The 22,941-nt window shown below is 40.8% G+C and overlaps 1 protein-coding gene across 4 annotated transcripts in view; it reads right to left on the bottom strand.

Moving 5' to 3' along the window:
• Positions 1-2,682: 2,682 nt before the first annotated feature.
• The window catches only part of MED14 (mediator complex subunit 14), a 36,971-nt gene continuing 16,712 nt past the window's right edge, over positions 2,683-22,941 (bottom strand). The window contains exons 12-31 of one of the 4 annotated variants that reach the window (XM_082219942.1): positions 22,653-22,731; positions 19,975-20,134; positions 18,228-18,422; positions 16,557-16,691; positions 15,525-15,601; positions 14,731-14,894; positions 14,473-14,619; positions 14,270-14,361; positions 13,732-13,884; positions 13,079-13,348; positions 12,071-12,208; positions 11,236-11,344; positions 10,892-11,023; positions 9,938-10,120; positions 9,133-9,368; positions 7,812-7,991; positions 7,270-7,377; positions 7,043-7,168; positions 5,461-5,650; positions 2,683-3,250 (exon numbers count right to left, since the gene is read on the bottom strand). In XM_082219942.1, the coding sequence (XP_082076068.1) occupies positions 3,177-3,250; positions 5,461-5,650; positions 7,043-7,168; positions 7,270-7,377; positions 7,812-7,991; positions 9,133-9,368; positions 9,938-10,120; positions 10,892-11,023; positions 11,236-11,344; positions 12,071-12,208; positions 13,079-13,348; positions 13,732-13,884; positions 14,270-14,361; positions 14,473-14,619; positions 14,731-14,894; positions 15,525-15,601; positions 16,557-16,691; positions 18,228-18,422; positions 19,975-20,134; positions 22,653-22,731 (2,948 nt within the window). In that variant the 3' untranslated portion in view covers positions 2,683-3,176. The remainder of the gene's footprint in view (positions 3,251-5,460; positions 5,651-7,042; positions 7,169-7,269; positions 7,378-7,811; positions 7,992-9,132; positions 9,369-9,937; positions 10,121-10,891; positions 11,024-11,235; positions 11,345-12,070; positions 12,209-13,078; positions 13,349-13,731; positions 13,885-14,269; positions 14,362-14,472; positions 14,620-14,730; positions 14,895-15,524; positions 15,602-16,556; positions 16,692-18,227; positions 18,423-19,974; positions 20,135-22,652; positions 22,732-22,941) is intronic. The other 3 variants (XM_082219943.1, XM_082219944.1, XM_082219945.1) reach the window with 3 other exon arrangements.

The raw sequence follows: 22,941 nt of genomic DNA, 5'->3' as shown, positions 1-22,941 counted from the left end.
CACATATATATATATATATATATGCTTTCGTAGATTTTCACGGGTACAGGAATGCAGGTTTTGGTGTCTTCGGGTGTCTTCCCGTGTAAGAGTCGGGGTGTCTGTGCGACGTTTCGACGAGGTCTCACTCGTCATCTTCAGGCTGGTGCTTTCGGCTTCTTGTTACTGGAACAGAGCAGAGTCTGGTGTTTGAGTTCCTATAAATACTGTTGAGGGGTGTGGTGTATAGCCTCCAACGTTCTGGGCAAAGAGGAAGTTCCTAGATTAGTGTGCCTTTTCTTCTTTTGTTCCTTAATTACTTGAGGGATATCTTGGGTGATTTCATGAGTGATATTCCTCTCTTTTCCAACACATGAAAGAAACAGGACATGAAATTAATTTTGCAGATTCCAAATTGCTCTTTAACATGGAACATCACCACAAGAGAATAATCATGGAAGCCATCGAGATAGAGAAACACCCTCACAACATGAACAAGCGTGACGACACGTCCCGCCTGCCAGACATCTGGAAATTAGCCCTCCCCACAAAAACCGACACCAGAACCAGAGGCACACAGAACGCCGTCACCAATCAACCACACCAGACCCAAACCCAGACCCTCTCCACAGACATATTACAGACTCCATCCAGTAGCCAAACTATAGTGGCACCTCCGGATGCTGCACCCCCCTGCAATCCCTACACAGATCCGGCTGGCACAAGGCACAAAACCATAGCTCGCCCCTATACACGAAGCCAAGCCAGAGCACAACTAAATGCAGCACAGCCATCTTCTCAGAAAAACTCTTCACAAGCTCAAGAGGTCAAGACACGAAAGCTTTAGCAACTAATCTACACTTAATGACCCACCCAGTGATATTCTGAATATCACTCATGAAATCACCCAAGATATCCCTCAAGTAATTAAGGAACAAAAGAAGAAAAGGCACACTAATCTAGGAACTTCCTCTTTGCCCAGAACGTTGGAGGCTATACACCACACCCCTCAACAGTATTTATAGGAACTCAAACACCAGACTCTGCTCTGTTCCAGTAACAAGAAGCCGAAAGCACCAGCCTGAAGATGACGAGTGAGACCTCGTCGAAACGTCGCACAGACACCCCGACTCTTACACGGGAAGACACCCGAAGACACCAAAACCTGCATATATATATATATATACACACACACACACAGTGGTGCCCTGCAAGACGAATGCCTCGCAAGACGAAAAACTCGCTAGACGAAAGGGTTTTCCGTTTTTTGAGTCGCTTCGCAAGACGAATTTCCCTATGGGCTTTTTTCGCAAGACGAAACATCTTGCGAGTTCGTTTCCTTTTTCTTAAAGCCGCTAAGCCGTTAATAGCCGCTAAGCCGCTAATAGCCGTGCTTGGCAAGACGAAAAAAACGCAAGACGAAGAGACTCGCGGAACGGATTAATTTCGTCTTGCGAGGCACCACTGTATTTCAATATATGATCTATATTCTCAGGATACGTTCTTAGGTATTTGTCAGACCATTTGCCACCAGTATTCAGTTACATACCAGAAACCAACTTCCTGAGGAAGCTTCTATTGGCAATTGGAAAAAAAGACAAACCCAAAAGGGCAGCAAGGTAAAAGTTGATAAAGTATTCCTGGTTTGGATAAATGTAATGGAAGAACTATAACCCATGAGTTACCCACAAAATTGACTGGCCAACCGCATAAATCGAAGTACTAATTAACTCATGGAATTCACTGTCACAAGATGCGGTGATGGACATTATCTTAAAGAAATCAGAGCTAACCTGTATTTTGCCTATTAATAACTATAATGTAACCTCCAAATACAGTTATTACTGATATTAAACAAGGTTCGATTTTCTTTAGCTTCCATAAGCACGCTTTATAAAAGTTGTCATGTTTCCTTCAATGTTCTAGTGTTTTGTGTCCTCGATTATCAATGTTCTACTGATATGGAAGCTGTTAAATTGCCCCCCCCCCTTACTAGCTGCACCACATGGGAATCTTTTAACATGCATTAACTTACCACTTGGGATTGTCATGTGGAATTGCCATGCCAGCACCAGATGTCTCTGTGGCTGCTGGTGGTGAACAGGGGAAGACTATGTAATGTTGCCATTCCATGTGGCAAGCTACTCTACAAGGTACAACTGTCAAGTGGGAGATTTTCCCCAGAGGCTGTTTCAAGCAGCTTCCATGCAGCACTTTCAATGTGAAGAATAGTCAGAATTCAGAGAACAACCTTAGCTACTGCTTTAGTTGAGTACACTTATTGGGTCTTTCCCGTTTTCCCTCTCCATATGCATGAAAGTAAGTCCCTCCATTAAAAACTGCTTCTGCTACATCCCCGAGTTTCAAAGTCAATTGCTGTGCAGCACAGAATGCTGCCCTCGCTCTCAAAAGGCCTACTGAACTTCTTTCAGAGTGCTTCAGGAACTTGCCTTAAATCAGGTATGAAGATCTGCAAAATCATACTACTTACTGCTTGCTCAATCCAACTTTAAGAGATATTAAATTACTGTACTTGAGAAGGAACTGTCAATTTCCTACTTCTAAATTTGGTGCACTGAGTATGTTGAGCTTTTAAGGCAGTGACGAACTACCCAAAAGCAGCCCCATAAGCAAGCAATCTGGCATTATTTTTTCACATATAAAAATGAAACATTTTTAAAGCAAACACACAAACATTTTTTTTAAATCTAGTTTATTAAATATTGCTTTTGGGGGGACATGTTTACAACAAGCCCAGATTTAAATGTAAGGATTCAAAGCAGTCATATTAAAATACAGTTTCAATATAAAGTTTGTCACAGTTTTACAGTATTCAAAAAATGACAGACCTGCCTTTAAAAAAAGACTATTACACCAAGACATAAGAAAAAACATTTAAATAAACAAATTTTGGCATTTTCATAATCTTTGTAGTATAAAACAGAATATTAACTCTATTTACTGGCAAGCGGATACATAAATCTATTACTTTGAAATGTCTCCGTAAAACATCATACAGAGTGCTGTACAAAAAGTCTGATGAAAGTGCATCCCTGAAAGTGGGCCAATCCATTGTATTAGCTCTTTTTAAAATGTGACACGTGAAAATGTCTCTTCCATTTTATATAAGTGAAGGCTTATTTCAGAGAAATGTTTTTGCCTCTTCATCTCATTTTTACCCTTTGCTTAAAAATAGCCTATGGACGCCCACCAGGGGGCAGTGTAAGGTTAGCCATTAAATCACGAACAGCTGCAAAGATTGTACATTCACCTAGAACAAGGGAAAGAAACACAAGTTAGCTGGAGAAAAAACAAGCTGGGTTATGGCAAGTGATAAACTTAATCAAATGCATTTCAGTTTTTGTCAAAAGGCACGCCACAACTCAAACTTTTGTAAATAGGTAATTACAACCAGGTGCAACCGTAATCAAATAACTTCAACGTTAAGCAAGTTTGCTTTATTACCTATTGGAAATAGTGTAGCCAGCTTGGGTGGAAAATACAAATCAACATGTTGATAAGGTGCAGTCTGTCCACTCAACCACAACTGGACCGTTAGGAGTCTCCAAATGCAGCAAAAAAACCCCAAGAGTGGTGCAGAATGTTGGTCTTGGGCCAAGGAGACCTGGATTCAAAACCCTGCCTCATATGGCATTGGGTGAGCGCCTATTTCTCAGCCCAGCAGAGTTCATACAACACCCCCCAACATGTGCTACCCTCAGCTCCTTGGAGGAAAGGAGGGATGCAAAGCTGACTGATAACCAAACTTCCTTGTCAATAAAGACTTGGCGACAAAGATAATTGTCCAGTTCAAAAGTAACAGCTCAGCCAGTATCTCCTGATAGGCAAATACAATCACAGCAAGCTAAGCTATACTGCTGGTGTTGGAGCTGGTTTGTTGGTGCTGCTGTGGACACTTCTAAGGATTAGGAATCTTGATGAGGATTTGATTTCACAGGAATGCTCTAATAGACAATAGGTTACTTACATGTGCATTGTGCTTCCACTTACAATTTCAGAATGACAAAGCAGTGAAAAGTAGCCATGAAGTCTTCTCTAAACTTCAGTTTAGATGGCATACATTATTATTTTTATGCCATTATATTTTAGAGTAATGGAACAAAACTGCAAATGCCAATTCCAATAACTCCCCCCTCCCTTTCAATAAAGCCCCATGGCCCTGTGTAGTAAAGCCTGATGACAAAATGCCTCACTGGCAAAGATGACGCTTGTTTAGTTATGTATAGAAGCTATACCTGCATTTCCCTCCCACAATAGTCAGTGCCAAGGTAGCTGAAAGTTGCTCTTTGGAGCATGCATGAATTATGGGTGGCATGCACGATATTCCAACTGCTAGTGACACGCAGCATGGATGTTGAATAACTCACCTTGAACCTTACTGCCCAGGTAGAAACACAAGGCTAACCCCTCCCAACATCGCAGTTACCTCAGTGACGATCAGGGGTTCAGGATGGAGTGTTGCCAAAAGTAAAGGCAAGCATTTGAAGAGGCAGACACACATACCACATCAATCCTATAAGCTGCTTCAATGTAGTCAAATGGTATGCGTATCCACACAGTGCAGTCTCAGAATCAGTGTTCATGTCTATGCTATAACACTACACTAAGAATAGGCTGGCACTTTTTAAAAAAACAACCCTAAACTAATATAATGCTTTTTTATTGTTAAACCAAGAACCAGTAAGCAACAAAGATATCCTTTGAGGGGAGAAAATCTTCCATTGAAGAAGTTAGTGTCTTGGGTAAAAATATCATACCCAAGAATAAAACTGTTAAAAAAATCACTTTTCAAAAGTTTCTAACACTTTTATTAAAGGAAAAGTGAAACTGAATACAAAAGTTTCTCACAGAAACAAAGCAGGCAGCATAAATAAGAGAGAAGATACAGTCAAGGCAAGATGTTAGTCATGAGATACAGAAAGTATAAGCCAGAGCTGTAAGGTGATACTTTATGGAATAATTTATAAGTAGTTCCATCTTCCTGGACCCCAGGCTTTCCTCAGAGGAGTACAATTGAGAACAAGACAGGTAGTAAAACCTTGTAACAGTAAAATTACAAGAAATGGGAAGACATTCCTACAGTGCAAGATGACTTAACAAGCACTAGTTTTCACAGAAATATATACACAGTGCTCACATGACAAAAGTTAAAATCGTGTCGCTGTGACTACAGTAGTATGAGCCAAGTCATTAAGTGCATTACACTTCCTTGGTCAGTGTCATAAAGTCCATGTTGTGTCAATAATAAAACCCTTCTGGCACCACAGAGAGGTATATATTCAACAATTTATCACTAACATGCAGTAATCCGAAGCCAGGTCTTATGAGGTCAGTTTTCAGGAAACCAAAAAAAAAAGGCAAAGCAACACTGGTGGTAAAGTGAAATTTAAAAACTTTAAAAGGTTGGACTCTGTCCATTCAAGCATGCAGAAGTTTTGACCTACTGGACATGTACAGTACCTGGTCGTGGTGAATTCAGTTCTGCAAACCTCTTTAGAATATTGCTAACCATCAAGGGAGCAGCAACTGAAGAGTTCTGCTGTCTGGGGATGTCTGCCTGTTGTGTCGTACCTGAAGCCATATCATAAATGATGGGGACTATTATGCTCATGGCTTCCTGTGAAACTGTAGTCTTCTGTGTTAGCTGAAGCTGTGAACACAATAGAATATGCAAAAAGTAATCACAGCAATCTTGCAATATACCTTTGATGTAGATATGGCAACATCACATGAGTTAAGGCATGGTCTTTATTACTGTGCCAGTTTGAATGCATTCTTTAGGAAAAATGAAAGCCAATATACGACCGACAGAAATTAGTTATCCAAACTTAAATCAGAACCGTTTCAAACTGACAGCTAAACCAAAGTGCACCAAAAGTCCTAGTGCAGCTTGAAATGCCCTAATTTCCCTACTGGGCATTCAGGAGTAATATATGAACACAATTTTTTACAATCCAAATTGCTTTGTAGTACAAAAGGGAAACTGGGAGATTTAGAAATGAGCACTATGTACTGTCCAATTTTTCTTTAAAGAATTTTGGAATGGTGATATTCCAAAAAGTAAGATTATCTTCACCATCCATCCTATTTCAATGTCAGCTGGGTTTTTTAAATCCTAAGTGTTCACTTTAAACACACTGGCAATTACATAAACTGCTTATCAAAATGGGTCTACATAACCATTTCCACACATGCAAACTTTCAAAGCTACATATTATAGAAAAAGTAGGTGCCTTTTACATGGCATATGTGAAAAGAAATGCTAGCATAAATCAAATATAGTGCCCTATTTGTAAAGAAATTGACTGTGGGACTAATTGCAAAGAGTCATGTGTTAGTCATGGCCACTTATAGCAGAAGCAGCAACTTCCGCATTTAAGTTAGTCATCCTTAACCCCAATTGAAGCAATGGAACATGTTGAAATGGTATATTGGTTTCATATATTGTTATTGGCATCCATCTGTCTTGAGAGATAATGGAGTGCACCTCCGGGGGTGAAGTCAAACCACTGTGTTAGTAGTACCCTGGGGCACAAGCCTGGGCAGTGTGTGTGTGTGTGTGTGTGTGTCCTGGGCTGCCCAGACGACAAAATCCCTCCTCTTGGCATACTGATGTGGTCCAAAGAGAAGCAGAGCAATATGTCTGGAACCAGCTTGGCTGCAGGAGTTGCCAGAAGGAAGGCATACAAGATGTCATCCAACCATCCTATGGACTCCACTCCGGATTTGTGTAGGGTTTACTCCTTAGCCTGTCCTTCTGAGGATATCCCACAAGGCAGCAGAGGTTTAGGAATAGAGTTTTCCTTCATGGGCTACATTCCTAGGTTGATGAGCCCCATCTGCTCCTCACTTTCATGTATTATCAGAACAATTCAGTTCCTAGACTTCAAGGGGATGAGAATAGGACAATATATTCTGTAATTAGGTATCTCATTTGCTACTTACACAATGGCTGACGGAAGTCATATTTAGATTACTCCTTACAACTAGACACTGTCAAAGGCTGCACCAAACATGGAACTGACTTAGTTGCTCTACTTACAAAGAACAACATTTTGGATTTCAGCACAACGGCCGGTGTTCCTGGAGGAGCAATTGGTGGAGCACTTGGAGGAATTGTCAAACAAAACTGTACATTCCATTTCAGCTGGCTGGCCTGATCGGGAAACTGTTTCAATAAAGCATGCCACAGAAAAAGACAGATGAACAATCCAGTCTGGGTTATGAGAAATAATACAGAATGTTGCAAAGACGTTAAAACCAACTTACCAGCTCTAGTTTCATAATGTGTACACAGTCCCGGAGAATGTGTGGAGGTGCCCCTAACAGCTTTGTAAAGGCTATTAGAGTATTGGATTTGAAGGGTGGTCCTGCAACCTACAGTGAATGCAATGTGTTATTAGAATTTCTTTGGGCAGCTCAATGATTCTTCAATCCTGCTCTTAATCCATATCACAAATCCTACTAAAATCAAAATAACAGCACAAGGATGGAAAATTCCCATTATGGCAATCTCACAAATTGGAATTCTCTACAATTAATGCTGGAAAGTTAGGTGAAAACCATAAGAATATGAAGTGGCCCAGTTCATGCATCAGAACAGGAACATAAAAAGGAGAAAAATCACATGGAACATCAATGTCAGCCTGGCAGCTTTTAGGGAGGTGCTGAACTGGCATGAGCATGTTCTGCATAAGCTCACTGGACCTGTATCACATATGTTTGATGTATTATTAACTTATTTTATGAATGTGCTTTTCAAACATCTTATCAAACATCAAATTTTGAATAAAGTAAGATGGGGTACATACTCTGGTTTCAAAGAATTTCTCCAAAACCTGCAATTCTTCTTGTTTCCACTGCCCTGCAGTTTCAGGTGCTACTTTTAGCTGCAAGGTCTGGTTAGTTTTAGGGTTGAGGGCAACTCTACATTTCAGGGCATCTGTCTTGAACATTATTACACCTGGTTCATTGGAGTTCATAAGCTGTAGCTGTTTAAAAGCCAAGACAGTTGATTAGAATGCAAGAAATAAGCTGCTGCCCACACCTCATTATACTCTAAGCAGCAGGAGCAAAACTTTCACAAACCCAAGTTCTAAGCATTTTAAGATTGGCTGCATGTAGCTTGTCAGGTACATCTCCACCTGCCTTCCCCAATCTTGGGTTCCCAGTTGTTGCAGTACTACAACTCCCATTATTCCTGACCATTACCATGCAGGCTTGGCAAAATGAGAGCATCTATAAACAAGATGCTCTCTATTGGCTCAGCAGGGTACATTGTCTTATGAACCCCCCCCCCAACCTTATCTGCTAAGAGGAAAGTGCTGCTTTTGCTTTTTAAAAAACAACAACAACCAGTCCTTACATTGTTATTATTCAACTCTTCCCTCTGACTTTCCCCTACAAGCCCTGAGATTTGTCAATACAAATTCCTGTTTCACTAATCCTAGCAAATACTGGATGGTCAATACAAATTCCTGTTTCACTAATCCTAGCAAATACTGGATGGTCCTACGCAAATAATAGATTTTACAGCTTAGCCAAAGTTTGGACCATGCTTTTCCAAATAGAAGTGCTAAATAAGCAGTTTTCCAGCTGTCTGAAAGCCCACTTGAGCACCATTCCAAATGATTCAAGGATGCAGTCTTAGTTTGCGGGGGGGGGCGGAACTAGCCCCACCAGCACTTACACAAACTGAGTGTGCACCCTAGAATTTTCTGCTCAGGACTCCACAGTCAACATGTAAGAGTTCTTTGGCAGACTTGTAGAAAGTATTCCCTATGGGCAGAAATAATAAAAACCACTGTCCTCGACTTCAGCGATGCAGTATACCAATTCAATGTGGTTAAAACATCACAAATCACGTCCCATTTCACACTTCTTAAAATGCAGAATGGTTAACACTTATTAGGCTGTATCCAACGAAGTCATAGTAGAGCTGCTAAAAGTAATGGCCGTGACTCGTGCAAGTTCATTAATTTCAATGGGCAGAACCCAACATAGCAGTTCCATTAGCACAAGGCCTTGTGGCTGCACAACAGAAATTTACTTCCTTCTCTTATGGCACAGAAGCTAGAAGTCTAAATTTAAAGTGATTGTGTAAGGAACTAAACATTTTGATTCCTTGCATACCGGCTCCTGCTGGATAATCCTTTGGAGATGTCTTCTCATGATAACCGACCCAAGGAAACGTTCAAGTGGAGAGCAGAGATAGCTTCCTGCCAGCCCCGGCATAAGCCCAGGGGTGGGAGAGGGCAGAAGAAGAATGTTCAAGGCACTGTGGGTGAGAATTGTGGGTATGGATGCAGCCCAAGAGCGATGAGGTAGTTTGCGAGGTGGCGGCATATTTGTTGGCATTACTTGGGAACCTAGTAGAAATAAGAAAAAGCACACCTCACTCTTCCTGTCTAGGGATGCATGGCTATTTACATACATTTAAAGTGCTAGGCAGTTCCCAGTAAGTCTTGGCATAATGACACCTTCCCAAACTCAGCGCCCCAACAATTCCAAAGACTAAGAAACCGTTAATGGCTGTGTCCAATTCCCTCTATTTCCCTCATGCAAACAGAGAGGGTTAACTACTCAGACCACTATTCCAGAGTTATGATGATTGCACAGTCACCTTAGCTTCAAATCACAATAATGTTTGATTAATGTACTTTATTTTGTATTAACAAATAACTCAGTCATAGAATCACAGAACTGTACAGTTGGAAGGAACCATAAGGTTAATCTAGTCCACCCCCCCCTGCAATGCAGATTTTTTTTGCTCAAACCTACAACCCTGAGATTAAGTGTCTCATGCTCTACCAATTAAGCTATCCCTGCCTGTCTGCCTTTGTCTAACTGGGTTGCCATAACCATGTCAACAGCATTTTGTAGTGAAATACTAAGTTTGAACATCCCCTTTATTGGCTTTGCAACAAGTATTACTCACTTGTTCCCGCTCTTGGGGAATGGGAAGCATCTGGTACTGGAGAATGTAAAGAAGGGTTCGCTGGTGACATTCCAGGCATGCGTGCTCCTGGAGAGGGACCAGAGACCTGGGGCGAGCCTGGCCAATTCCCTGGACGCTGGCTTGGAGACATCATTGTGTACGGTGAAGTAGGATCTATAGGACCTACGGAAATTGCAAGAAAATTGTAGGCAGCTTTCTCTGGGTGTACTAGCTGTACACCGGGATCCTTAGCCTTCCTAGACCCTGCCTATCTAAAGCCTAACACATCAAACATGCCTTGATTACATACATTGTTTAAGTGGTGAATCTTAAAAAATGAATGCTTTATTGCTCAGTCTATTCATTGATAGGGGGCTTGCTTGCTCTGCTTACCACAGAAGGCTGCAGGACAATGTCTGTTGACTCAAGAGATTTTAGAAACCATTTGCTCCAATTTTTCCTCCCTGCTATGTTGGGGCTGATAAAGTTGGTGATTTGTCAGCAGCAGCGGCTCCTGATTAAGTAGGAGCAACAGTTCAGGTGTGTGAAGAAACAGTTGCTGTCATTTCAGAGCCTGCATCCCAACAGGGAATGGAGCAGTGCGCTTTCCCAGAGTCAGGAAAAGGGGTTGTTTGTTTTACGGTATCTGAAGTATCAGTTTTCTATCAGTATCTAGCTGTACAAGGAGAAGAAGAAGAGGAGTTTGGATTTGATATCCCGCCTTTCACTCCCCTTCAGGAGTCTCAAAGCGGCTAACATTCTCCTTTCCCTTCCTCCCCCACAACAAACACTCTGTGAGGTGGGTGGGGCTGAGAGACTTCAAAGAAGTGTGACTGGCCCAAGGTCACCCAGCAGCTGCATGTGGAGGAGCGGAGACGCGAACCTGGTTCCCCAGATTACGAGACTACCGCTCTTAACCACTATACCACACTGGCTCTCAAGTCATGGGCTTACCATGTGGGCTAGCATAGTTCGTATTTTGTCCCATTGTGATTCCAAGAGATGAAGGAGAAGGAGTTGGACCAAATGATGCTGGTGACGGTGCTCTTAATGCGCCGCTTGGAGAGTTTGCAGGATGCAGCGTTCCTAAATGGGACATTCAGAACTATGTTACGTACTGCCCAACTATTCCTCTCCAAGTTTAAAGAGAACTCTCTTTTTAGTAAGTTGTCAAGGTTATTTGAAGGTACAGTCATTTATAAAAACACAGGACGCATCACAATTCATTTATGAAACACCTTAGGAACACTAAATGCCATGAACTGCTACTGGCGATGCATAAAAGGCAGCCGTCTTACCTGGGGACTGCGTGTGCATCATGGAAGGTGATGGGGTGACTGTACTGTGATAAGATGTAGGGGGTGATGTCAATGGGTAAGCCCCTGGTGCTCCTGTCTGTTTTGAAGACTGTTGAAATAAGGCCTTGATTAGATATAGTAAAATATAGATCCCAACAATTCTACATGCTTAAATATCTAATGCTTAGAAGTTTTGTCCTCAGGCATTGGACTTCATTAAAGCTGAATTTCTAGAGTAGCATTTCACTTCTTTACACTACCTTTCCACAAACTACCAACATAAGCCATTGGTTCCAAGAGCCGTTTTTCCTTTGTATTATATATCCAAGTCTATTATGTGGTCTGTACTTTACTGCTTCTAGCCAGCAGCTTACACAATGGACATCAACATCCACTCTAACTTACACATGTTGATGTGTTAGGCACGTATCTTACACAAATTCAGGCTGTTACTCCATCCAGTTCAGTACCTGTCTACACTGACTGACAGTGGTTCACTGGGGTTTCTGACAGAAAACGTAGAACCTCTGGCATTCCATGAATATGCTCTAGCAACGTCTAAGCCCTGGGGAGAGGTCAGTTGCCATCCTCATTCCGCGCCCCCCTCCCCCCCGGCCTTCATAAAACACCACTACATTTTAAAATATGTTATTATGTATTAGTTTTCACTTACTGTTGGCCAGGAAGAGCTATAAATATTGCTACGCAAGTACAATAAGGAGGATATGACCTCACTTGCTGTTGTTATCTCTTTGGACATACACATTTGTCAAAAATGATCACCATAATCATAGGGGCTTAGCCTTATACTGGGAGCCTTATACTGCACACATACAACCTGCGGCTGCGGCTGAAGCTGTGATATCAATGAATCCATCATGTCCCCTCCAATAGGAGATGGTGGATTATCATCTTCATTGACAGATCGTCTTCGTGCATCCTGATTGCTGTCAACAAACATGTTCAGGAATGTCTGTGGATATAGAGTATTCAGATTTATGAGTCAACATGCCTTCCTATTGTATCTACCAGACATCTAGATCAATCTTAACAGCAATATTCAAGGATTTTATAACTATTTCAGCTAGTCAGTGTCTGTAGCTGAATTCTGTTCCATGAAAGGGATCCTAAATCACAAATAATTGTATTATTTATACCCTGTCCATCTGGCTGGGTTTCCCCAGCCATTCTGGGCAGCTTACAACACATATAAAACATAGCAAAACATCAAACATTAAAAACTTCCCGATTCAGGGCTGCCTTCAGATGTCTTCTAAAAGTACTCCTTTTAAAGATTTTTCCATACCATTAAAAAATGGCATCCAGGACAGAAGCAAGCTGAAAGTTACTTCGATAAGATCAGCTGCACTACACTTGAAAAAACACAACTCATAGAAGACTCAAGTTTTTTAAAACGCCATAAAATGATGGATATGACATATTAAGTCACAGAACGGTCCATTCAGCCCAGCAGTGAGCACTCTGAATGGCAGCAGCTCTCCAAGATGTCAGGCAGGAGTCTATTCCATCTTGCTACCTGAATTTGGCTTTCAGTAGCCAAAAAGTATTGAGTAGCAGTTGTGAAAACACCCAAAAGTGATCTGAAGGATGTTACTGTCCAAATTCCACACCCAACACTGTCATTATATCCTTAAAAAATGTAGCGAAGGCTATTTAATCCCCTTAGCAATGGACAACCTAGAGTCCTAAAAATAAAATTTATTTGGAGGAGCTGCAGTTGCCAGCCCCTTACAAAGGGCATTTCCTCTTAAGCAGAACTTTCTGAAATATTAATGGGAACCCAGCCTTATTTAATTACACTGTAAAATAAAGATAAAAAGACCTTTAGTCCTGGTGCAGGGTAAAAGCCTTCCACAATTTTACTGTTGTCAAAAAGGCTGTATGCTCCATCGCGAATTGCCACCACCCCACGGCTTTGACAGTAAATGTCAATGCAGTACATGTTCCGAAAGGCCAGCCTGATGTGTGTGGGTGACTGAGGCAGAATTGAAAAACATTGGTAGGCAGTGTTGGTGCGTTGCGTCAGTCCCAGCATTGGCACAGTTGGGAGCTTATTGATAGCATTTAATGGAGCCTGAGTATCATACAAAACCTGCAAGTAAAAACAAAACTTGTTTAGTTTCACAATAGCCAACTAAATATACTTAGCCTTTAGAAACAATCAACATAAATGCAGCTTTAAAGTTGTTTTTACCAGGGGTAAGAACCTGCTGGCTTATTTATTGTGTATTAAATGTTCATATCAACCTTTCCCACTCTCTCTCTCTTTTAATCAAAAGCAAACTCTTAACAGCAGGTTAAATATGTAATGAATGAGCTTATTCTCCCCTGCAGCCCTACACACAAGTTATTATTGGTCTCTTGTAATAAATGATACTCCTGAGAACTGGGAACAGAATTTGTCCTTTGGTACTTTTTGCATTTTGAATCAAACGTTTCTTTTCCAAGGGCAGGTTGAGGAGAAGGGTTAGTTACCTGTAAAAGTTGGACTACATTTGGTGATTTATTGAACATCTCTTGGAGCTGATGCAGGATTGTATTATGACAGTTACTGCAACCTGAGTTTGGTCCAACTGTTCCTAATGATATGTGGAATTTCTGGTGTGCAGAGTTCCACTGAATGCTGATCTATAAAAAAGAAGTAAGAGCTTTAATGGAAAATAATCCAGCAACATCTAAGCAAGCAACTGTTTCACAACTCAGCAGGAGGGTGTGCATGTAATCACTAAACTATGGTTTAGCACAGCTAGGAAGAGTAACAGACCCAAATTCACTTTCATTTTCACTTATTCCTATCTTGTTCTTCCCTGTGAACCAGAAATCGTACTTTAAGAGTAAACTAGTTTGTTAAAACAAGCCAGCTTCATTATCCATGGTCAGAAGTTGGCTTATTTAGAAAATGACTAGCATTTATTTTAAACAACAATTCCTGGTTGGTACATAAAGACAAGCTAGAAATCAGGCAAAGTGAAACTAAATCCTGGTTTATCCCTTCTCCAAAAAAATTACTTACTGAACTTCCTTTAGTAGTTCCATAACAAAGAATTAGCTTCCGATAATTGTAGATTCGGACCTCCGAGAAAACTTTTAGATGGCTGGGTATTTCTTCATAAGGTGAAAGAAAGTGGAAGGGGAAAGATACAAAAATAGATATATGAATTGTTTCGGTAGACCTCATAGAGCAACATAAGAACAAAGAAGAATGTATTTATGTACCTGGTAAGGATCTGAAATATTCCAACACACATTCATATAAGCGAGCAATGCTATTCCAGTCATTGAGGAACATCTCAACTACTTTTCGTCCACCAACTGGTTCAGATAATTGGCTTTCATATGTCAGGTAAACATGACGGGTGGGTCCTACAAAGTGAAAGAAATGGCCCAATATAGTCAAATCACATTGGCACACAGAAAACATAAGCAGAAAGTAGGGAGGTGCAAGACAGAACAAGTGTAAGTTGGAACACTAACCTTGCTCCCTGGAGGAAGTGCTATTACTAAGTGGGCAATTTGCAAACACCAGTTCAGCAACCCATGTGCGGTTATTTCTACCTTGCAGTCGAAAAGTGCAATCGAGAAGGGAACGGTCTAGAGCCTTCTGGGTTTCTTCACTTGTACCCTTACATGGAGGAATTCTGTTGAAAAGGATAAAGGTAAGACCATGTACTTATTTTAGTCTCACAGCTAAACAATTCAACGTAAGCTGCTCAATGTTTTCTGGAGGACATAATTTGTACAATAAAATGTGTCCCTGCAAGGAAACTCTGAAGTCACTAGAAAAGTGTAAAATAGTAACAGCATACTGAGGTATCATCTTTCAGCAATTTATGCAATTTTAATCAATCAAAAAAAAAAAGGAGAAAAAAGAAAATTCACATAATTCATAGCAACGAGGAAGTAGTGAAATTTTGTTGTTTGGTTTTGATACTTCTCCGGGATGCTGCTACATAAAATAAAGCTAAGAAAAATTAAGGATAAGTAAGGGGCGGCAGGAAGTAAAATTATTGTGCCAAAATTAGTGTCAAGCTGCTGTTCACTTTTCTGCACTATGTATGCATTAAAAAAGTGTCTGAAGATGGGTGGGTGGTTTTTTTTACTCTACAGATATTGTTGTAAAACATTCCGTTTTATAAATGAATAAATGTATAATATAATACATGATGAGTTTTAATTCTACAACATGTTGTATATTAAATACTTTCCTCCCCTTCCATCACTCATGGAATATTGTACACATTAATGAAAGTGTGGCATAATCTCTTTACTTTAATAAACGAATAGCATGACTGAAGCCATCTCCTTCAACCTGGACTCCTTGATGTGGGATCTCCATATTGGATAGCTGAAACAAAACAAATCACATTTTTTATATTTTCATAGCAAGAGAAAAGTCCAGGCTAAAGAGCATCCCCCCTGCCACCACAACTGGCCCATTCAGCCAAGTGAAACTTACAACATTTTCAGTCCTAATACAGGGTATTAAATGGCTTACCTGATCCTTAGCATCTACAGTATGAGCTATATACCACACAGGTAGTGATTCAGATGGTACCAGAGGCAATGGCAGGCTGAGAAGCCCTTTACAAGAGTTTAAGAGAATGGAGAAAGTTGAACTTCCTTGTACCTGGCAAGGTATCAGTATCTCCCACCTCATTGCAGATTATTGCTGAGAACTCTGCTTCAATCTACTTTCCAAACCCTTCGCCCATTAGATTATTAGAAACTGCACTCCCAACAATGGCTACACCTCCTCCTTTCCAGTTTAATACAGTGTTGGGGAACCCAATGGCCCTCCAGTCTTAGCCAGCATGGTCAATAGTAACAATGGAAGTTGTAAACCAGCACCATCTGAACAGCCACAGGTTCCTCACCACTGACATGATACATCCAACTTCTACGTAACAGTTTCCCCAAATTATCACACAAATAATTTATTTGCAAGTGCCAAGGTTCGCCACACAAGTCATCCCTAAAACCGATTAAACCCAACACACCAATGGTTATTTATGGTAGTTAGCAAAATGTTTTACCAAGCTGAGCACAATGCTTTCTGGTCTATGACTAAATTATTCACATTCTGGCAAACCCTGAGCTTTGTGCCTAAGCCAGCAGTTAGCATAGCTGAACAGGAAAGTCAAAGCAAGAGTCTCTTTCATCCCCAATGGCTTTACAGTCTAATTGTTCCTCCCTACTATTGAAGCTGAGGTCTAGGCTCTTTCCCATTCAAAGAAAAGTCCCTGTTTAAAAAGACTTGTCAACACGACCGTCTCTTGCACAACGGAAATTATGTTACTTACCTCCATACGAAGTCCTATAAATGGCATATTTGTATCGCACATTGCTACAATGTGAGCTAGAACTTTATTGAAGGCACACATTTCTCCAGACCGCTTTGGTTTCTTGGGTTCAGTAGGACACGGATCACCAGACAACTAGAGAATAGCAGGAAACCTCTTTTAGCCAGGTGCAGTTAAAAGCTGGGTTCAAAGTTCTAATTATAGGCATACGGGTCACAGCACTGAATTTGTCTTTTTCATGTAAAGCAACAGCAGGCATGCCTCTGACAATGTGGGGCAGCTGCAAAGGAACTATCTGGAGCCTTCTATTGCGCTTGGCAAGAGGGGCTTGTTGTTCGGTGTCTTTTAAATTTCTGGCTCCAAATGCAAGCCTCAATAGGATGGGTTCCACTCAGGAATTCTCAAGTGGAACCCATCCCTGCCAAACGCAGATTGCCAATGGCTGAAAACTCTGCTTTCTTTGTCAAACGGTCAGATTTCAAATCACGTGGGCAAATAAAGCAGAAAGAGAAATGCTTCCTTTGCCCGCACAGTTTGAAACTCTGCAGGCAAAGGAACATTTGTACAGCTTGAATTTGAGAAGGTGTGAAAATACTTCACACAACACCATGGCCATGTCAGCTGGTCAGCCCTGCCCTCTATCATAGGAGCCCACAACCACTTTTCCGCAGACAGGGCCTACTGAGACATATACATGCTTCTATAAACATATTTTCACTTCAAAACTATAATTTTATTCCCATGAAATCTTGCACAGTTTAAAAGCTAAAGGATTAATTGATTCATATTTTCTGAATCAGTTCTACAGCCCTAAAAGTTACTACGCAAGAAAACACACATACTAGTAAATGACGGTGCATCTATCCTCATCATTTAATGTTTCCATGTTAGGTAAGGAAACTTAATACTCAGTTTCCTAGGTGGCTGTGCCATACAGCAGCATGCTCCTATAATGTACTTTTAGAAATTGCCTCTAAAGATTTAAGCAAGCATCACTTACATAAACACTGTGAAAATTTCTTTAAAACTATATGCAAGTTACTGAACCATAGAGGACTAGGTCATTAAATACTTACGGTAATTTGAGCACCGTTATTTAAAAATGGAGAATGATGGCTAGAATGGCAGAATACTGGAATGCTCCTCAAACCCAATTTCTTCCATTTCTGCCTTGTAACCAAAGAAATCTAGTTGCACTGGCTTATTCTTGACCATGATTCACTCAACCAGAAGCCAAGATGTACCTCAATAATTATCTGCTTACCTTCAACTAGGATAATTTGAGTGTTCATGCTGGTGTTGTGCAGGGGGTAGATTGCATATGTGGCAAATGATTTTTGTAGATTAACATATTTGGTGTGGTGGTGATGTTTTTCAATTGAGAGGTTTGCTGAAAACTGCAATACATTGTATTTTGGCATTCCACTTCCAAGACTTTTTACGTAGGAAACAAACTAAATAAACAACAACTGGTCATGTAGCACGTTAAAGATTAACAATTTTATAATGGCATGAAGCTTATGCCATAATAAAGCTGGCTATTTATTTTGCCTTAATAAAATTGTTAGCCTTTAACGTGTCACTAGACTCTCTGCTGTTTTTTGCTGTTAACAGACTGGTACTTCTCTGGAAATGCCAATTTAAAAAAACTGCCTGCTCTCAAAGCCATACCTTGCGCTTTGTGCCACCTTTTGCTTGCTTCCCACTTTTTGTGTCCAAAACCAGCTCTTCAATATTTGGTTTAAATTGCTGCAGCAGAACTGCAGTGGCAGGGCTGTCATCTCCTTCAGCATAGCTCACAGAAAGAAAGTAGTATTTGTATTCCAGTTGTGTGGGGTTGTTGGGAACGTCAAACATCTCTACTACCTAAATCGTTAAAAAAATTACATTGGGCGCTTGAGAATTTTCACAGATTTAAGAACTCTGCCATTGGAGAAAGCACTAAACAAGTTTGCAACAAGAAATCCTGAACTCTCATAACGAGCACACAGTTCACATGTTTAAACATTCTAGCTAACACAATTTGGGTATATGCATGAACACAGCCAAGATCAAACTACAGTTTATAGAAAGGTTTGTAAACGACTCATCAATGACTTTTAGAAAAAAAATCCAATCAAATGGAGGTGGGGTGGGGAATTGAAACAGACCTTGTTGTAAATGAATGACTTGGGTAAATTATACGCAACTAGGTCTGCATCTCAAACAGGAGTTAAGAATTGCATTTCCTGAACTACCCACCACAAATACTTCATAATGAAGTGCTTTTGAAATGGAGGTACATTTCAAAAGCTAATTGTGATATGAGGGGAGCTGAGAGATTTGCTGCTCATAAATAAATACAAACAGAAAAAAGCTACTTGGAATACACAAGCACTCGTATGACCAAAAAAAGCCCTCTATGTATTGCCACCAATTACAACTTTTTAAATTTGCCTAGCTTCCCACCTCTTTGATCCACGCCTGATCCAGCCCCAAAGCAGCCTACTCACTAGTCACTCTACCAAATTTTAATCAATACATGACTGTAGTTTTACTCAACATTTTTGTTAGATGTAAGAAACAGATTCCACACTTTCACCTTTTTTATTTCGCATGAAGCATTTTTATAAAATATAGTTTCATTTTAAAATTTGTGTACTTCCTTACTACATTGCTGGACTCAGCAATATGTGCAATAATTTTGTCAAAACCAGTGTCCCCCAATTAGAATATAGAAGTTTGCCATTGCCTGTGTTAAACTAAATTGGATTGTATCCAATAATTGTGCAAGTGCTTAGCCACCAATCTCTCTTCTCATCCTCTCTGCAGCCTCCAATTATACTCTCTGGAGGATCGAGTGGCCTCTCAACATGATTCCCCCCCCAACTTTTCCCCCTAGTCAGAAATAAACTGCACCCAATGATTGTGCAGCTAGAAAGCAGTCTGCGTAGCCTTTATTTCTCTTCCCCAAACCCAAGGGCTGTGTTATGGGCGGCTGCAGTGAGCAGAGAATCGCCTTAAACGGAGTGCAGGAAGCTTGCTCCAGCAGGAGGTCCATTGGGCAAGATCCTTTTGCCCGATTTCCATCAATCTCCCACTTCAACGCCACATGGCAACCTCCACTATTCAGGCTCCCTGGAGGGTTTCCTCCAGAGGGTACATGGGGAGGAGGGGAAGAGAAAGAGCAGTTACACAAGTTGCTTTCCACTCACGCAGCCACTGGGTACAGAATGCTTCTAGGAAATGAAGGGAAAAAAATTGCAGCCACTGGGGCAAAGTGGGAGGAGTGGTGATGAAACACTCCCAACTGCTAGTTTGCAATGTTCTGGCAATTCAAAGTGGTAAAAATCAAAGCAGTAGTCATAGCTTAGCCTATTACATTTTGCTTCCTTCGTTCTAAGGGTCCAGTTCATAAGAAGATTCCACATTCACTTACAATGTAGTACTGTGGAAGTCGGGTGAGCTTGATGAAGAGTTTGTGATTGGAGAGATTTCCCACAGGGTGCATAGCATAATTAGCTAGCTGTAGTGTTTCGCTGCTGACTGTAGGCAAATGTTTTATTGATTGTTTGCAACGCTGCTGTCCAAGCCAAAACCTTAATTGAAAAAAAAAGAACATACAAAAACATTGGCACTTTTGCATTAGAGTGTAGCATTGCTAATTTGCCTTCTAGACTGATTTTGACCTCTTTGCAATCATGCAGAACAGAACAGAACAGGACTTGCATTAAAAAAAAAGTTGTTCTCACAGAGCTACTATACAAATTCTGGGGTTTTTGGGTGCACATCTAAAATACTTTACATGTGTATTTCAAAAGGAAGATGTGAAGATGGCAGACATGTTTATATACCTTATACACACACACTTGACATTTGAATAAGATCAGTTGCAGCTGCCTGGCAACTGTACATATGGTAGTAAACCCATGTTTACTGACTCATAACTATAGGAATGGAGGCTTTTACATGTGTATTCACAACACAAACCCAACATTAGCAAGTCTTATGAGATTTTGCTTGTATATAGGACTGTCACATTTGGGGACTTGCAAGTTACACAAATACAATTCTTATTTGGTATAATTTATATGGTGCCTAATATATAGTAGGGATATGTTAAAAAGGTAAAGGTAAAGGTACCCCTGCCCGAACGGGCCAGTCTTGGCAGACTCTGGGGTTTGTGCGCCCATCTCACATCTATTGGCCGGGGGCCAGCGCTGTCCGGAGACACTTCCGGGTCACGTGGCCAGCGTGACAAAGCTGCATCTGGCGAGCCAGCGCAGCACACGGAACGCCGTTTACCTTCCCGCTGGTAAGCGGTACCTATTTATCTACTTGCCCCCGGGGGTGCTTTCGAACTGCTAGGTTGGCAGGCGCTGGGACCGAGCAGCGGGAGCGCACCCCGCCGCGGGGATTCGAACTGCCGACCTTTCGATCGGCAAGCCCTAGGCGCTGAGGCTTTAGCCCACAGCGCCACCCGCGTCCCAAGGGATATGTTAGTGCCTACCAAAAGTAGCTTGCAATCTGCTTTTGTTTTTGCTTTTAAATGTCCACTTGCTTCTCTTCTTGGTATAAAATATCACATAGTAATTGAGTTATTTATCAACTGTGGGCACCAGTCGGTAATAAAATTATTAACTAATATGTTCACAAACAAACCTAAAGATTTTAAACAAGGGATTCTAGCATGAACACTTTTCTTTTGCTCTGTTGCATCTGTAAATAAAGTTACTGGAAGTAAATAAGGACATTTTTAGAGAGCCTTCCACTTTCAAAGCCACATTGCTGCAATATTTTAAATTTTACCAGCTTTGCTAAAACGGCAACTAGGTTCATAAGTCTGTAAGAACCTTACTGGACCAGATCTAAAGTTTTATCTAACGCAGCTTCCTGTTTCACAACCAACGGCTAACCAGATGCCTCTGTGAAGGCCACAAGCAGAACTTGAGAACTGCTGTTCTCTCCTGCTGCTGTTCCCCAGTGACCGATATTCAGAGGCATCCCTGGAGGAAGTATATACCCATCATGACTAATAACCATTGACAGCCTTAACCTCTACGAATTTGCCTATTTCTCTTTCAAAGCCCAAGTTGGTGGCTCATTGCCACATTCTGTGGTAGCAAATACAAATTAGTCTTTTGCTTTAGTGTGTGCATCACTTCACAGTAAATCATATTTGACCTTTTTTACCCATTTGCCCCCCCCCTTTGGTGATGTTAATGTTATCTTGACCATCCCACCCAACACTTACGGACAAGTTAAAAAGCCACAGTCCCAATACAAAACCTTGGAGCGGCCCATACCTTACACCCCTCTACCACAAGAATTGTCCATTTATTCTTACTCGCTGCTTCCTGTTAAAAGGACCAGTCCTCTTATCTCGTGACTAAATTCTCTCAGGAGCCTCTTGTGAGGGACTTTGTTTATTTAGATTTTCAAAAAGCTTTTGACAATGTCTACTAGATCACCCCTTCACCACACATTTGTTGGCACTCTTGAAAAATTCTAAAGAGCTTAGTGATACACAGCTTACAAAGTGATTTTATTTGCCCCCTTGACCAAACTTTTTAATGGGAAGTTTTTAATGACTGATATTTTAATGTATTTTTAATCTTTTGTTGGAAGCTGCCCAGAGTGGCTGGGCAAACCCAACCAGATGGGCGGGGTATAAATAAATTATTATTATTATTATTATTATTATTATTATTATTATTATTGGCTACTAACTAGCTACTAATCAGTCTGCCTTCTTGCTACTCAGAGCAAGAAGGCAGACTGATTTGAGGGGAAGGGAGATAAAGTCGCAGTAAAGGCAAGTGAAGTCAGTGGAGTCGAGGGGACTATAATTAGAGTATAAACACATTGAATGGTTTACCAGTTTCTTGTAAGATCAGCAAGTTTACAACAATGTCTTTTGCAATTAACAATAAAAAGAAGGAAAACTGGCATAGAGTTTGAAGGACAACAACCTTCTACATAAATATCTTACCCTGAGTAAGGGAAGGGGAAGAAGTTTAGCTTTCAAAAATAGTTTCTGGAAGTGAGTGTTATTTTCACAGTTCTGGAGGCAAAGAATAGGCATAGCACCAACAGGAATAGTTACATATTACTCACTTGAGCTGCTGTAGCCACGTAATGATGCGTTTCATGTCATCATTGACCGATTTTTCTATGTCATCCAGCGTTTGCTGGTCTGCAGGGAAACAGGATTAGTTACTATTCAAATGTGGCATTTTGTGCATTTATCCAGAAAAATGAAATCCAGAGTTGTAAGTAAAAGCACACTCATAGGTTTATGGTGCTTTAAAAATCAAACCACCCTCTGCAAGAAGTGCCATAAAAGGTAGTTCAACATGCAATTTCAGCACACACACACACACACACACACACACACACACACACA

Source organism: Podarcis vaucheri (assembly GCF_965113315.1).
Source record: "Podarcis vaucheri genome assembly, chromosome: 4".
In the NCBI taxonomy this organism is placed as follows: domain Eukaryota; kingdom Metazoa; phylum Chordata; class Lepidosauria; order Squamata; family Lacertidae; genus Podarcis; species Podarcis vaucheri.
The sequence above is the reverse complement of the archived record's forward strand: the minus strand, read 5'-3'. Positions and strand labels throughout refer to the sequence as shown.